This window comes from Brienomyrus brachyistius, chromosome 1 (genome assembly GCF_023856365.1).
Source record: "Brienomyrus brachyistius isolate T26 chromosome 1, BBRACH_0.4, whole genome shotgun sequence".
In the NCBI taxonomy this organism is placed as follows: domain Eukaryota; kingdom Metazoa; phylum Chordata; class Actinopteri; order Osteoglossiformes; family Mormyridae; genus Brienomyrus; species Brienomyrus brachyistius.
In genome coordinates, this window is record NC_064533.1 from 48,882,760 (window position 1) to 48,899,072 (window position 16,313).

The 16,313-nt window shown below is 44.3% G+C and overlaps 1 protein-coding gene across 5 annotated transcripts in view; it reads right to left on the reverse strand.

The window, feature by feature from the left end:
• Window positions 1-3,121: 3,121 nt before the first annotated feature.
• Window positions 3,122-16,313, reverse strand: part of cobll1b (cordon-bleu WH2 repeat protein-like 1b) — a 35,217-nt gene continuing 22,025 nt past the window's right edge. For 3 of the 5 annotated variants that reach the window (XM_049015349.1, XM_049015312.1, XM_049015341.1), the window contains exons 4-13: window positions 15,992-16,217; window positions 13,644-13,679; window positions 13,019-13,119; window positions 12,716-12,925; window positions 11,390-11,513; window positions 7,981-8,203; window positions 7,693-7,781; window positions 6,079-7,454; window positions 4,258-4,416; window positions 3,122-3,716 (exon numbers count right to left, since the gene is read on the reverse strand). In XM_049015349.1, coding sequence (XP_048871306.1) covers window positions 3,699-3,716; window positions 4,258-4,416; window positions 6,079-7,454; window positions 7,693-7,781; window positions 7,981-8,203; window positions 11,390-11,513; window positions 12,716-12,925; window positions 13,019-13,119; window positions 13,644-13,679; window positions 15,992-16,217 — 2,562 coding nt within the window. In that variant the 3' untranslated portion in view covers window positions 3,122-3,698. The remainder of the gene's footprint in view (window positions 3,717-4,257; window positions 4,417-6,078; window positions 7,455-7,692; window positions 7,782-7,980; window positions 8,204-11,389; window positions 11,514-12,715; window positions 12,926-13,018; window positions 13,120-13,643; window positions 13,680-15,991; window positions 16,218-16,313) is intronic. The other 2 variants (XM_049015322.1, XM_049015332.1) reach the window with 2 other exon arrangements.

Here is a 16,313-nt window from a genome sequence, read left to right on the forward strand (position 1 = left end):
AGCTTTTAAAAAAATATGAATTGATTATATATAGCGTGAGTGTGTGTGCGTGTCGTGGGCTGGACTGGCACCCGTCCAGGGTATCCCCTTCCTCATGCCTCGTGTTTCTCAGGCTAGGCTGCAGACTCACCGTACAGGGAATGTGGCTCCAGAAGATGGATGTATGACTGAACAGCTCATGCACTGCAGAATAACAACAGATCGGCCGGCAGGGTTTCATGTTACATTACAGCATAGTTCCCTATCACTGTTGCTAATATTGCAGGCAAAATGCCACTTGGTGCTTTTGATCATTTCGTACATTTTTGGCACTTAAATATCATGTGACATTTTACCGATATACGGATTGCGAGTGTCTCTTTCAGATGCAGGTTGCCAGTTGATGATGACGTGCAATCCATTCACCAAATAACCACCTGATTGGGAACGTACATGCATGTTAAAACCAGTGAGGGGACCTGCTCCCTGTCAACTGGTACGAACATCACAGAGATGCCTACAGCACATGCTGCCGTTTGTAGCTCTTCCTCATCAGATTGCTTACTTACCGTTATAATCATTTAGATAACTTCTTCATTGTATTTAATTATTATGCTATCCACCTTTCTTCTGTCCAGTGTTTGCTCTTCTTTAAGCTTGTCACTGAGGAGGAGCAGCTGATGCAAACTAACGGAGCAAATCCTAGAAAGACATTATGCAGTATCGGAGAGACAGAATATTCCATGACTCAGATTCACAAACGTGGAATTAAGTGGGTCAAAGTGAGGCGTCCCCACAATTTGCACCCACACCAGTGGCTGTGACCTTTCCGTTTCTTCCTCTACTTATTAATCCCAAAAGGAGAAAGAAAAAAAGATGCAGCATTTAGCTTCACGCTTGCCCTAATCACTGACAGGAAATGATGCGATTAGGCCATCTGTTCATCCAGTCACATGTCCCACGTGATGATGCTGGACGTCGAAAATTAAAATTGATGTTTTAATACATCCTAAAGTGCGCATCTCATGCACTTCATCTCATGCATGGGTCATCTGTTCCCGTTTTTAACAAATCCAGCATTTTCTGTATAGGATGTGTCCTGGTCAATTACTAAAGGAGCTGACCTGGGTACAGCCCACTGTGAGGCAGGCATGGGACAGACCCACACCCAGCTGACCTGGGAACAGCCCGATGAGAGGCAGGCCTGGGACAGACCCACACCCAGCTGACCTGGGAACAGCCTGTTGACAGAAAGTCAGCAGAAACACCTGGGATCACCATGGAGGTTTAGGGTGTGGCTTAGCCTGTGCTGCCTGTCCTCAGAAGGTTAGCGGTTCAAATCACAGTCTGAGCAAAGTGATTTTACTGTCAGGTCCTTGAGCAGGGCTCTTAACCCCAGTTACTCTGTGCATCGCCTAACTCTGCTTTCTCTGCCAAATACGTAAAGATGGAGGTCCACAGATACCTCCAACAACACGCTTTGCTCTATTTAACAAATGAGAGCCTGGATGGGACTTATTTGTTACCAAGAAGCTCTGACTTGCAGGAACCTTTAACAAACATAGACACCCAAAGACATGTAGTTAGTCTAACTGGTGTCTCTAAATTTCCCGTAGAGTATGTCTGTATATGTGTGAGTGTGTGCAATGGACAGCAGTGGAACTGGCATCCTGTCCTATGCTGCCTGGGATAATCTCCAGGCCCCCCTGTGACCCTGATCTGGATACACAGTTAGAAGTTGGATGGATGGAAATACTTTATTTCAAGCCATAGAAACACAAACTGCACCCTTCTAGATTTCGGCTGCCCCCTCATACTCACGGACCCCATTCCCGACCATATGAAATGCCCCCGTTTATAAGAATCACTGGAGAAAAATATCAGCCTGCCCTCTTCAGCACTCATTTTATATAGCTTTCAGTTGTAAAAACACACCTAGCGATTCCGAAAGCAAAAAACACATCTTCACTGTGAGCGTCTGCATAGCAACAACGTCCGCAATGGGTCAGGAATTAAAGAGGCAATCATGGAATTTCTAGCTCGGCATCCCATAATCACACGCTCCTACGTTTGGAGTGCAGGCCCGGGAGTCTCACTTTCACAGTTCTGCTTGACGTTGCAAGAACGCATGGAGAACATATGTTATTAAAAAGCAGCAAAGTACTGTCTGCCAACTACAGCCTATTTATAAGCATCATTGATAAAATTCCACATTGGATTAAAATATAATTGTTATTTTTGGACTTGCAGCAAGTTCTAAAAACCTGTGTGATTATTAAATGTTAAACTCACCACACGGTACTCATACATCTGGCCAGAATCTGACCGATTTTCCTGCGAAATATTTACGATGTATGATACGTAATGTATCATGCAGTGTAAATACATTGCGGGAAATTTAGGAACAAGTCAGAATTACCTCACGTTAGAGTCGGCTACAGATCAGAAACTGTCCTTGCATGGATGTCTTGCTAATTAGCTAATGAGTTGAGTATTGCATTGTTTAGAAGTACTGTAACTTGCATATGCTGCGCAGACACGTGTGTGCGAGCTGGGAAATGATTGGATGATGTAACACCGGCATGACTGACTATGCCACAAACTGGGGCACAATAGTGGCATTCAGGGGGATTAACACTTTACAGGGGCCCTTAAATATAAATATATATATATCCATCCATCCATTTTCCAAACCGCTTATCCTACTGGGTCGTAGGGGGTCCGGAGCCTATCCCGGAAGCAATGGGCACGAGGCAGGGAACAACCCAGGATGGGGGGCCAGCCCATCGCAGGGCACACTCGCACACCATTCACTCACACATTCATACCTACGCGCAATTTAGCAAGTTCAATTAGCCTCAGCATGTTTCTTTTTGGACTGTGGGGGGAAACCGGAGTACCCGGAGGAAACCCCACGACGACATGGGGAGAACATGCAAACTCCGCACACATATACAAATATCGGTCTCATTTTTGAGGTGTGAATGGGACATCAATTAGCTAAGACCTGACAACTTCAGGACATGACGTCCTACCTGTACAGGTTAAGTGGCCAGATTAAAATCATAAGCTGAAATTATAACCGATGCATCTGTATTATATGAGTTCAATCACCAAATTAAATAAAATTAATTTTACACAGTTGGATAGTTCAGCCGCGTCTAACATGTTTATTTGAAAATTTCCCCCAGTGTAAGGTATGGTAATATAGTACCTTTGCATCTGAACAACAAAAGTGTATTTTAAAGGATTTGATTTTTAACATATACAATATACTGTATATACACACAAAAATACAATATATAAAAAAACTCAATGGAGTCATGAGTATAAATGATTTCTAATGAAGTACCATATTTATAAATCTTTATAATTCTCTAGTTCAGAAATTAAGCTTAATTTTAATACTAATAATTTAAACCATTCTTTTAAATGTATATATTGTATATATGTACAAATCATACATAATATAAAATTAACCAATTTTATAAATCCCATAAAAACATTGTGAAATATGGTACAAGAATAAAGAAAATATTAGGGTTATATGACCTTTATATAATGATATCTTTTAAACTGGTTGTATTACGTTTTCAGCAGGGCGAGATTTCTGGGGTTCCAATGACAGCCTGGCCAGTAGCTTTTCGAGGCAGATCTTCAGAAGTCATGTGACAGCACGGAACTCGCTGCTCCCCACGTCACGTCCCTACAAGTTCCAATCAGTCTCCGTCACACTCCTGGATAGATTAAAAAAAAAAAAAAAATTGATATCAGGTGTAACTTTTCGTCATTTTCATAAAACTTGAAAGTAATTAAGTAACCAGAACATTCATGTCGCACGTGTATTTTAAATTAATTTTTGTTCTCATTGTTAAAATTACATTTGCCACTAGCTACAGAAAGCATACCTTAAATTTAATGCAGTAACACAGCTCTGCAAGCAGATAAGTTTCCAAGAAGGGATTTTCTCGGGTTTTTATTGCATGGCATAGTTACATAACCTCAACAAAACCCCAGGCGAGTGCAGGTATATATACCCATAAAGCAGTTAATACCACTAAACAAATCACTCATATTCATGATTCCCCTATGATTAGTAAGGACACTAAAGTATATAAATGGAACTGCATAATCCCCCTGGTGTGTAGGTTAGGGCGGAGGATAATGCACTCTGGGTGACTTTATATTCCAGAACATTATGGTTAGATCTGGAAGCTAACGTGCGATTTTCTGGGACGTTCCTCAGCTGTGCCTCACTGCTTTTCGCCGCCCGCTCACCGCTACACCCGCGCGGCCGGGGCCTTGTCCACGTGCCTCTCCGTGTCTGCTGGTGTCCATCAGCGCCGCAGGCAAGGCGCTCCCTGATCCCTGACCTCCGGGAAGCGCTTCTCGCGGCACACTCTCTCTCCCTCCCTCCGAGTCCCATATCTCCATTTCCTTCATACAGCAGAAAATAAGTGGCCACACAAACAGAGACTCAGAAATGCGTGTGCGGTCCTGAAACAGAGGGGAGCTCAGACGAGACGTGCTGATTCTGGGGCAGTGTAGCAGCTCTGTACGAAGCACTGTTGTTCTCCCTAGGGTTGAAGGTTCGAATCACGCCTCTACTGTGTGTGTGTATGTGTGTGTGGGGAGTCTGCATGCCCTCCCCATGTCATGTAGGTTTCCTTCAGCAGTTCAAAGACATGCAGGAATTCTATTTGGCAGGGGTAATCCAAGCCCCCTCAAAAAATTTGGGACGAAATCACTAAATAGAGAGCAGGGACAATAAAATTAGTCCAGGATGTCTTGTGCCCAGATTGCATGTGCCTGTGAATAGTCTGGCATCCCGTCTAGGGTGTACGATATACCCGATATAGCGAGGATGTTCACTCCCCATACACGCAGCATACAAACACCACCCGGGGGGGGGGGGGGGGGTCTTGCTGGGTCAGCAGTGATTCGCCAGCAGAAATGCCATGCGGAACAAAAGTGAAATTAAAATCCATCATGACATACAGGCTGCACAGATGTGATGTTTTTCAATACAAAAATTCGGTTAAATTATAAAACGACTGAGTGCACTGTGACCCCAATCCCTTTTCGCAAACTTTTCTTCTTTGGTCAAACCCAAAACTTTGCGGCAGTTCTGCAAATCATCACAAATAAATGACTCAGATTTCAAAAAAATAAAACGAACATCAGAATGTATTAAGTTACCCGTCAGTGGCCCAGTGTCACCATAAACCACAGCTGGAAACGCAGTCAGCTTTTATCGGACAGAGACTGACCGCTAGATTCTTCATATGATTTTTGTGTATTTTACCACTAACCAAAGTGCTTTATCATTTAAATGTGTGGGAGGGGCGTTTTTCATGGGTCAGGATGAGCAGATAAGGATACATCTGACTTATCTTGTAATGGATGGCTTTATTTGATGATTTTACCATTACCGAATTTCACAGTTTTAAAATGAAAAGAAAAAAAAAATCCAAAAAAGTTAAGGGTTTTAGTCTTGTTCTTAAAAATGCCCGTTTTAGATTGATGTTCCATCATCTATATGATAAACAGAAACGAGGGTGTCATTTTCGGCGGTGCATCATTGAAGTTTTGTCAGTTATAAATTCTTTGTTTATATGTAGACAGTTATGTGGTTAGGCTTAAATTCAAACAATGCTTAAATTATACTCCCATATTAAATTAGTGTCGTTCCTGTGGAGAACTGATGAAACTTAACTGCACACAGACTTTGGGAGGTATTGCAAATCAGACTATTGAACACTATGCAGATGAGATCTGTTTTGGATCATAAAGAATTCAGCAATGGTCCACAGGATATTTAGCGTACAAAAAGGGGAGCGATTTTCCCAGTCTCCCTCACTGAGGATATCCGCTGAAGACTGGTTCTTTATTTCAAGTAACTAAAGGGCCGATATTTGTCTTATTCATACTGCCTGCAGCCATTTCTCAAATGGTGATGTGTATTTTTTTCCAGCCTTATGTGATGCTGTTATTTGCTGCTGTTACGATTCAGGCGCATGACATTTCTGGCCTGGCTTGCATTTCCTCTTGTAGAGCCAAAGAGATCTGAAGAAATTTTGCAGACACGGCATAACTTACCAGGCCTCTTGATGGCTCTTTAAAATCTTGCGCAGGTAGTATGTAACTGGGCTTTGAGCAACCGACGCATGTGCCGGGACCTTGGGTGAGGGACTGGGACCTCCTGACTGCTGAGGACACGGCCAAGGCGAACCGAGAGGGATTGGCGGGAGAGTACGGTTTGGGAGCCGCAAAACTTCTCAGCTTCTCCAGACTCAGTCCAGGGAGAGGCTGCTTAGCGAGGGCTCCCGCTCGCCTTGTGATTTCAGGGGAGGGGTCTTCTTGAGTCTTCCCCACTTCCTGAGGGCTTCTTCCAGCCCCCTCCTCCTCCCAACGCTCCGCAGGAAGACGAGAGGGTGGAGACGAAAGAGAGAAATTCTCGGCAGGCTGCTCCCGGGGCAGTTTTTTTCCTTGTTGCCCTGGAGCCCCGTCTGGACTGGCGCTCACATTACTCACAGTCGCCGAGGTAACGGGATACCCAGGTGTTCGTATGTGTTGCGGCAGGCGGAACGAGGCTGGCTTGGGCTTTGTTGCAGGTGGGATTTTCTTGCCTTTGATCTGCAGTGCTGGACCAGCCTTGATGCCTCCATCAAAAGTGAGTGAAGGTTCGTAGCCCTTGCCAACGCCTACAGGAACTACAGGGGGAACAAGGTCCGGCTGAGTTGAGTCTACGTTGCTATGGCCACCACCATCGTTGATCATACTCATGTTATTTTCACAGCTATCGTGGCTTGGTGTAGGGGCGCATGACTCCATCAGCTGCTTCTGCCCCGGTGCCATTCGATGTTTTCCAGCCTCTGGGGGGCTGGCAGTCGATTCTCTCTTCTCTACTGCGCTGGGAGCCTCAAGCGTGACCTCCACCTCAAACAGCCTCACCTTCTTTAGGGTCTTCTGAGGGACGACGGTGAAGGTGGTGAGCCCCACTTTCGGCGTGTAGCCCCGCGGGAACTCATCTGACAGCTTGGGTCTGGAAGTAGGTTCCTTTGCGTAAATGGGAGCGCCCTTCGTGGCTGGAGCAGTCCAGCGATCCGAGAAGCGGAGCTCCTCCGTGGAGGTAGCCATGTCTTTCTTCAACTTAGTTGCTTCAGCTGCTTCAGGCTCAGTAGTAGATGAAAATGCAATCTGAGACTCTTCTTCGTGGACGCTGTGTGCATCTACGCTTAGGTCAGCTTTCTTCAGCTCGTCCCAGAAGACAGCACTGACATTCAGCTGGTCAGAAGCCCCTGAATCCTGGGCCCCACGTTCTTGTTTTGGGGGAGTAGAGCTCTGGGTTCGAGGTTGTTGATCATTATGCAGTCTGGCCGGACTCTGCTCTCCATCCTCATGTGGGACCAGCCCGTTCTCAGAAGAGAGGCTAATCTGAATGTTTCTTTGTTCGGCCAGGCTTGCCTGGGTCTCTGCAGAAATTAAACACCAACAAAAGTGCATGACTGAACAGAGCCAAGAAACATTTACCTCAAACAAATGAAGAAACAACAATTAGCCAGAATCATGTGGATGCTTTCAAACAAAGTGTCTCTAGTAAGAGATGTTATGTAAAGAAATAAATGCAGGTTTCTTTTTAATGTATTTAGGTATAAAATCATGTGAAATCATTTGAGCTTAGCTTTCCGCAATACTGAAGTGTCCAGACACCTGTGCATCCCATTTGGGGAATATCAGCCTCTTCAGTATTCAGTGTTTGTTCCGCACAATGCTGGCTGGTCCCAGACTCCCCAACCAGTCTGTCAAAAGAGAGTTAAAAGATTTTCCAAAATATGATATTCAAGCTCTTTAAATGTACTGATATAAAGCCATCCATTCCCCAAGACATGAAAAATATATATATCAACCACCATTTGCCATCACATAGAACTAAGGCGGGGATTTTCATCTCAGCTATGGCAAGTCACCACGTCGAGCTTCCTTATCAGGAGTTCGTACTTGCCATCTGAGGAAAGATCACCCGAATGATCTTCCCCCGTGTGCAGAGACTGCAGGGAGCTCCGCATGTCGCAGTCAGCAGAATCAGAGGAGAGGTCTGCTTTCCCACAATCCACCGAGGCAGCAGGGAGGCCAGAAACGGGGCTGGAGCTCCGGATCGGAGGGGAGAGCATCTCGTCCAGCTCGTGGATTTCCTCCAGGGTGCTTTGGGAAATTGTTCTTCCTAGGCGTTGAACAGGTGCGGGAAAAAAAAAGACATTTTTAATATACATTCAGGTATGAAATATAGGAAAACGACAAAATTATAAGTGAATATAAAAATACCACTTTGGGGACTAAGGACAATTCAGATCGTTTGAAAGTATGTACAGCTACTGTACTGCCGCAAGCTGCCTTTTCTCCTTCAGCAAGGCTTGTCGCCACAGGGCAGAACACCCACACCGTCTGTAGGGGAACGAGTTTTCGCATCGGAGAAAGGGAGACATTCTCCGAGGAACATAAACCCATTACATAATCCAGCAGGAGGAGAGGGCATTTCTCAGCCTTCCTACTCAGAATATGCTTACGGGGACACAGTTCTTAAACTGTCAAATGCTGAAAACGATCGTGAATTACACTTACGAATCCCTGGTTAATTTTTTTCCCCTGTAGCTACCTGATAGCTACCTTTAACAGATGCCTTAAAAAAAAAAAGTTTGAAGGGAACTCAGTATAGTGACAGTTGTGTGTTTGCTATGGGCATCCATGTAAGATATATGTTTGTCCAGATGTGTTAAAGTACTGGGAGTGAAAAGGCGATGTTGCAGCCAATTTAGTATAAAAGCAAAAAAAAAAATGGAAAGATCACAAACAGCCTTTGGGGGTGATCTGAATTCTTTATTAAATCCAAACAAATTTAAAATGCTGTAAAGAGAAATTACGGCATGCACACAGCAGTATTAACTGAAAAGCGTAAAACACACCGAGACAGAGAAATGCATAAGATATGAGGCAGAGACAAGGAACAAAAAAGCCAGTGATTTGATGATTACGTGATTACAGTACGTGATAAGAAATTAACATTTAGGAGTATGACCACACATGAGCATGCAATCTAAGACTGGGATGGGGGGGGGGGGGGGGGGGGGGCGGCAAATGATAACCCACCTTCCAAGGTATTCGAAGATTTCACAATAATCAACCACCTACCAGATTTTACCTCATTTCCCCCTCGCCAAAAGAGGCACAGTTATAACCATGTTAGCCAGCACCTTCTCCTCTAAGGAAAAAGTGAGCGAGGGTATTAATCAAATCCACTGTGCCATGTGACACCTCTGTGACGGAACGCTCTGGAAGATCTCCAAAGGTCACGATCACTGAGCTCAGATATCGGATGGATTGAGTCCGGCCTCATCCTCTCTCATATTCCTACATGCCTCATCGGGCGCAAATGCACAGCAGGACAAAAGCGATTAGTACATTCATCTACATTCTTCAGTGCTTCAGGAAAACTGATTTGCTTCCCTTCTTAACCCAGAAGTCATATTGGCAAGACTAAACTTGTTTACTGTTCCTGCTTTAAAATTTGTGCTACTGGACCCCTGTTGAAGAAAACAAGCAAAATCTAATGTGAACTGTGCTCTGATTTCTATGCAAGGGGAAACCTTCTCTCCCCAATAAATAAATAAAAATCAGTGGCATGGCAACAGTTATTAAACCTTAATGACCAACTCTGTCATTACAGTGTGATGCAAAAGAATGAGATTAGAAACAATTACGGCATTTACCGCTAGTGACTGTGTGATTAGACTGTTAAAACGTGATTTACAGCAGTCAGGAACAGTTTGGGATTTAACGAGGAAGGACACACAAGGAAAGAGCCACATGGGGAGGGAATGGGGGGAGGGGAGGGGCTTGGAGAGATGAGAGAACGGCAGCAGAGGATGGTACAGCGAGTGGAGAGGCCCAAGATGGTCCTGCATGCCCTTCCTCTGACTTTCAGACTGTGGTTTGGAGGAGAGGAAATGCCAGATAACATCCTTTAGGGGGAGAAGGGAAAAAAATGCTGAAAAAAAAGCAGCACAGGATCGACAGCTATGTAGTTCTGAAAGCATCTTCATTTTTTCTGCAACAAAGTCATTCTTCACGAGCAAATACATTGGCGCGGGAAACCTAATTATAGCCTAAGCAGTGGGCATCTATCTTACAGGGTGACCACGGGGTTTGGAGTCTATCCCTGGCAGCGCAGGTACACCCGAGATGGGATGCCCATCCCTCGGAGAGCACAAACGTGCACATTACATAACCATCTACACATGAAGCGACAGTGCTAATGAACAACTGTGCGGGTCCCCGGCACATACGGTCCAAAAAGGAAGTAGAGCACACCTACCAAGATGGACCTAAGAGGGGATAATGTAGACCAGTGTTCCCAAACCCAGTCCTCGGAGATCACCGAACATTCCACATTTTTGCTTCTTCCCAGGAGCAAAAGCATGGATGGTGTGCGGGTCCCCAAAGACCAGTTTAGTTGTAGACGGATAAAAGGGCGAGACAGACAGGTGTACAGTGCAGCTTAAAAGTGCACAACTGAGGATAAAACAAAGGGAGCCATTCAGCCGCTCCATATCTGACTGATAGCGGCCTGGTGGGACGGCGTCCGCCTCTTCCAAAACACCCCTGCAATAATTAGCCAGCAATAAAAGCCAGCTTTAATCTGAATCCACTGCAATTATTATGTAACCGCCGTACCATCCGAGAGAAGCCCGTCTCCATCGGCTGAAGCCCTGGAAGTCACAGGCAGCCCTTTTAAGGTGAACTGGCACTGAATGAAAGGAGATCAAGACCAAATGCTGCACTTATACTCCTGCTGTGCTCGTTAAAATAGGAAACGGCTTTAACAAAAAAAAAGGTACAACCTATAATTTTCTTGTCTGGTCTGTGGTGCGTTTAACGTGAATATATATATAAGCGAGAAAGCAGACAAACTAATCACACTTCAGAAGATGTGGAAAAACAGCTTGATACCTCTGTAGCTAGACCTCAGAGATCACACTCCATTTTTATGTTTGCTTAACAATCGAAACATTACGGAAAAATATGACCAGAACAAGAGCAAATGCGATTACCTTGTATCGACTGGTTCAATTGGAAAAATTTACTCAGAAAAGGGTCTGGGTTGGAAGCCTGGCCAGAATTATTAAACAAAAAAGTTCACATTGACCACTAGGGGGCAGAAGAGGCACACAAATTTGTCTCTTCAGAGAGTACGGCATTAGGCAGATAAAAGCCAGCTTTAAGGTCTGTCATTGTGTAGAAACTTTGGTGGTGGTTTCTTGGCTTCCATATGCAAACTTATCTTCACAAGGCTGTAGGATCTGCTTTGTAAAAGCTAAGTCACATGACAGAGGGGAAACCAATCAGCACGAACCATTTACGCTGTCGTCCTGCCGAGGGCTTCCCGGGGCGGCCGTGCATGGTGGCTGCGGCGCCTTCCTCTTGATCCTCTTCGTGGAAGTTTCAGGGGAGCCTGAGCAACTCGACCCAGACAGCATCTACGCAACAAAAAAAAGTATTAATTATTAACGATATACGTTTTATGCTGATCCTATAAACAGTTAATTCCAAAAAATTATGACACTTCTAAACAGAGGTAAATGTCTTTTCAAGCACTAAAATGACTTCCAGAACCCCAAGAAAATTCAACTAGGGGCATGGCTTCAAGTATATGGTTTATGTAGGTGGGTGAAACTGTGCTAGTTGCTATAGCAACAGAGTTGGATAGTTCAGGTCCAGAGAGTAAAAATCCAGACCAAGATTTAGTTTCAACCAACCAGCTACTCATAAAGAGTCACAGGGTACTGAACTGGTTGGCTGAAACAAAATCTTGGTCTGGATTTTTACTTTCTGCATCTGAACTATTTACCTCTGTACAGCACCGATGCGGAGAGGTCATATGTTATTCAGAACAGCTAATTGTACAGGAAGGCTGTCTGAAGGGAAAGAGTAAAAACTGATTTTTCCTAGAAGCTTTTGCTGAAAATAAAAGAAAATATTTTTTAAAAAGTAAACACATAAAGGCCCAGTACTGACTAGTGTACATGAATCAAAGTTGTCTCATCTACACAATCTGAACACTTGAACATTCCTTTCATCCATCCATCCCTCCAAGCGCTTAGCTAGTACAGGGTCGCAGTGAGCATAGCGCCGATCCCAGACAACAGAGGACACAAGGAACAGAAACCCCATTGATAAGACATCAGCTCATCACTGGACATGCGCATAGGTCATGTATTCATATCTTTGTGGGGACTCTCCATTCATTTATATGGGCTTAACCCAAATCCCAACAATCACAACCTTGACCCCTACCCAGCCCTAACCTTAAGTAACCAAACAAAATACAAATCTTTTGGGATTTTTAGTTGTTTGATTTGCACTCAGATTTTTTAATAAAATAAAAGTAGGCTACCCTTGTCGGGACCAAAAAAAGTTAGCGCAAGGTAGGTGAGTTATAGGCTTTTTAATCACATTGTGGGGAAATCTAACCGGAAAATGTAAAGATCAGAAGAACAGGACACAAACACACGTTAAACGCACATATCTGGAGGAGGAGATTAAACCAGGATTTTCAGGGGAAACTCACACATGAAAGGGACAACCTGCAACCCAGGAGGTCTGAGGCGACAGTGCCACCTTCCCATAATTCCCCAGGTCACAGGGAGAGAATCAGCCAATGACAGCTCAGAGCGGCTACCTGGGAATCGTCAGACAGGGCCTCTACCCGGTGACTATCAAGGCCAGACGGGACACTCTGTGACATCATCATGGGCGGTAGTGGGGCCCGCCTCTTTTTCGGCACGTCGGCGGGCATGGTGTTGGAGGTGTATGCTGGGCCGCTGGTGCTCGTCATGGTGGGGGACTGCTTGCTCACCATGGGGGAGGCCGGCGCACTGGCTGCGGTGGTCTTTAAATGACAGGAAGTGGAAGATGCTCAACGCGCCCCCCTCAACGCCCTGAGCACAAATGCGACCCCGCGGAGCGGTTCTGTCACACATACCCGTTCAAGCCTCTTCTTGCTTCTTCTAAACATTCTGAACAATCCTTTGTTTTCCTTCTCTTTTGGCATGTTACCTTTGCTTTGTGGACTATAATTTCTTTCTAAAAACGTAAGGAAATACTCAGTCAGGATTGGCAATAGAGAGAGAAAAGACACATTAAGGGTATCGTACACACATTTGTATAAACATGCAACTGAGGTATATATATATATCCATCCATCCATCCATTTTCCAAACCGCTTATCCTACTGGGTCGCGGGAGGTCCGGAGCCTATCCCGGAAGCAATGGGCACGAGGCTGGGAACAACCCAGGATGGGGGGCCAGCCCATCGCAGGGCACACTCACACACCATTCACTCTCACATGCATTAATACGGGCAATTTAGCAAGTCCAATTAGCCTCAGCATGTTTTTGGACTGTCGGGGGAAACCGGAGTACCTGGAGGAAACCCCACGACGACATGGGGAGAACATACAAACTCCAGACACATGTAACCCAGGCGGAGATTCGAACATGGGTCCCAGAGGTGTGAGGTAACAGTGCTAACCACTGCACCACCATGCCACCCCGTAAATATATATCACAGACAAACGAAAAAGTTGCAGGGGTACATTAGTAATTACCTTGAAGGATCAGACAGTCTTTACTTGCATTGTTACCTGTTAACATATCAAAAGCAAATCAGTTTTGGTCAAAAACATTACATCTGCTGCCCACAATGTACTTTTATGTACAGTATAGTACAGTAGCTAGCAGCTACAATAGCAACAAGAATAACAGGCAATATCAATGTGCACTGTAGAAAAACACTGAGCTGTCAAGCTAATATCACAATCCTGCTTATACTGTACCAGCCTAGTACAATCACACCAGCTACTGTCTGCAGCCTCAGTGTCTGACCTCCAGACAGTCTAAGTAGGGAGCAAAAACAAGGATTGTCTGGGGGTCACCGAGGACCGCTGCCATAGACCATTCTAATGCTTCCAAAATAGTCTAGTAATAATTAACCCCCAATAACAATGGTTTTATCCATCGATCTCATAAATATCCGTCTATGTATTTGTCAAATTGATATTTCTTTAGTGGGGAGGGGTAGGCAGATCAAGCCAGATAAATATATACATAAATCATGTTGGGAAATCGACAGGGTGTGGCGAGAAAAATTACAGGCTGGTCATTTAGCGTAACCAGCAAACTGGGATTCTGTGCCTGGGATTACAGGGTGCAAAGAACAGCAGAGACCACGAACTGCTTATTAACAACTTGTAAAAGAGAGAGAGAGCAGAGTGAAGCTCATCTATCTAATATTAGGGTTAGAAAGGAGACACTGCAGTAAGAGAAGCGACACTTGATTTCGACTGAATCAGATGGCAGCGTTTGACAGATCTGTACTCATTAGTAAAGAATTTTAAATTAAAAAACACGGAACTTGAGGACAGAGGAAACTAAAGAAGTGGGAATTTAATCAGTTCCAGGCTATAATGTCTGGGAACATTTTTTAAACTCATTCCACTCAAAGACAAAGCCTGTACTGTACTCCCATACGCCATATATATGAATTATGCACTATACAGTTTCCAGAGGAGTATTTATTCATAGATTTCTACCCACTTTCACAGAAGAATAGAGATAATACACAGACTGACAACTTAACACTAAACTGCAAAACATGGTGTCACTGCAATTAAATATGGATCCTATTTAGTTCCTATTATCAGATTACAATCAGTGAATTATTAAATCAGTCTAACTTGCATCATTCTTTAAATTCATAATGCAGTTAAATCGTGCTGTCAGCCAGAAAGGCATATATAAGCCATGACTGTGAATCTGAATTCAAGAGAAATCCAAGCTATTTTAGGTGAACAGGTGAATGTAATGAACTAGTTGTGGCAGTTTGGATGAGTATCAATAGCTCATCGAACATCTCATTTGAAAACTTTGAAACTGCCTTCATTTTTCAACAAAACAACATTTAAAACAATTGGCTACTCTTCTTTCAATAGACCGTCCTTTATTCATTGTATTATGTACCGCTGTACAATATGCAGTGATTGCATTTGCTCCAACATTCCTTAGACTGGTTTGCACTCCTGCACTTTAAACATTTGCCATCCACAAATGGACATTGTATATATCAAACCGTATGTCATCATTATATCTTCTCTAAACTATGCATGCACCTACTGTATTTATGAGAACCTTTGAGAACCGGAGACAAATACCCTATGTGTGAACATACAGTACTTGGCCAATCAAACTGATCCTGAATCACATCATATCAATACGCATAATGCATCCATCCATCCATCTTCCCAATGCTTGTCCAGTATGAGGTCAGGGTTAGTCTGGAGTACAGAAGGTAAGATAGGGAAGCACCGTGGACAGGAGGCCAGCTCAGCGTGTGGCTCATGCACTTAAACAACCACAAGCATATATAACTGGCAATTTCACATTATTGGACTATGGGAGGAAAACCGGTGCAGACAGAGGGAGAGCATGCAAAGTGCACTGCTCTGGAGGTAAGACTCTGCAGTGTTACCTACTGAGGCAGCATGCTATCTATTCCTGGTAAGGGGAGCATCGTTTAATCCTTTAAATGGATGAGAACAAACCAATGCACACAGAATCCAGCCAGGGCTCCATGAGACTCAATATGGATTGAAGCAGGGCTATTAAATCAAATCAAATCAAATCACGGTCCTCAATACCCACTGCTGATTTTCCAGCCTTCCTTTATCTGTGAGCCAGGTGAGAAACCTCTAGCCAATCAGAATCAGTAATTATTAAACTAATTGGGGAAAAGAGAAAACAAAGCCAGGATTTGGACGCGAGGTCCTTATTTGAAGTGCTCTGGACTGAAGAAACCAACTAAAATATGCCTTTCCAGAAATAGGTTAATCGGCCTCATGTGCCAGGTTTTTATAGTCAATAGTGAACTAAAGGGAGCAGATGAATGAGTGGCTGGCACCTTTTGACTCCTTGGCGTACACCTCCCTCAGGCCAAAGTCGTTCAGGGATTTACTCAAGTCCAGGGGCTCCGCCGACAGCACGTCCCTCAGCAGAACTGTTGCTTGGCTCTCACATTCACACTTCTCACAAATGGACGGCAGGAGCTCCTTTAAGGGAACTTGAGGGTTCACCCTCAGAATGGTCTTCTGTGCCCTCTTGTAGTTTATTATCAGCCGAACCGTAGCCTGCATTGGGGGGGGGGGGGGGGGGGGGGTGTTACAATGTGAAACTTCCTTTATTGATTCCACGAGAGCATTAAAAATGCTGCACCTGTAGGCATT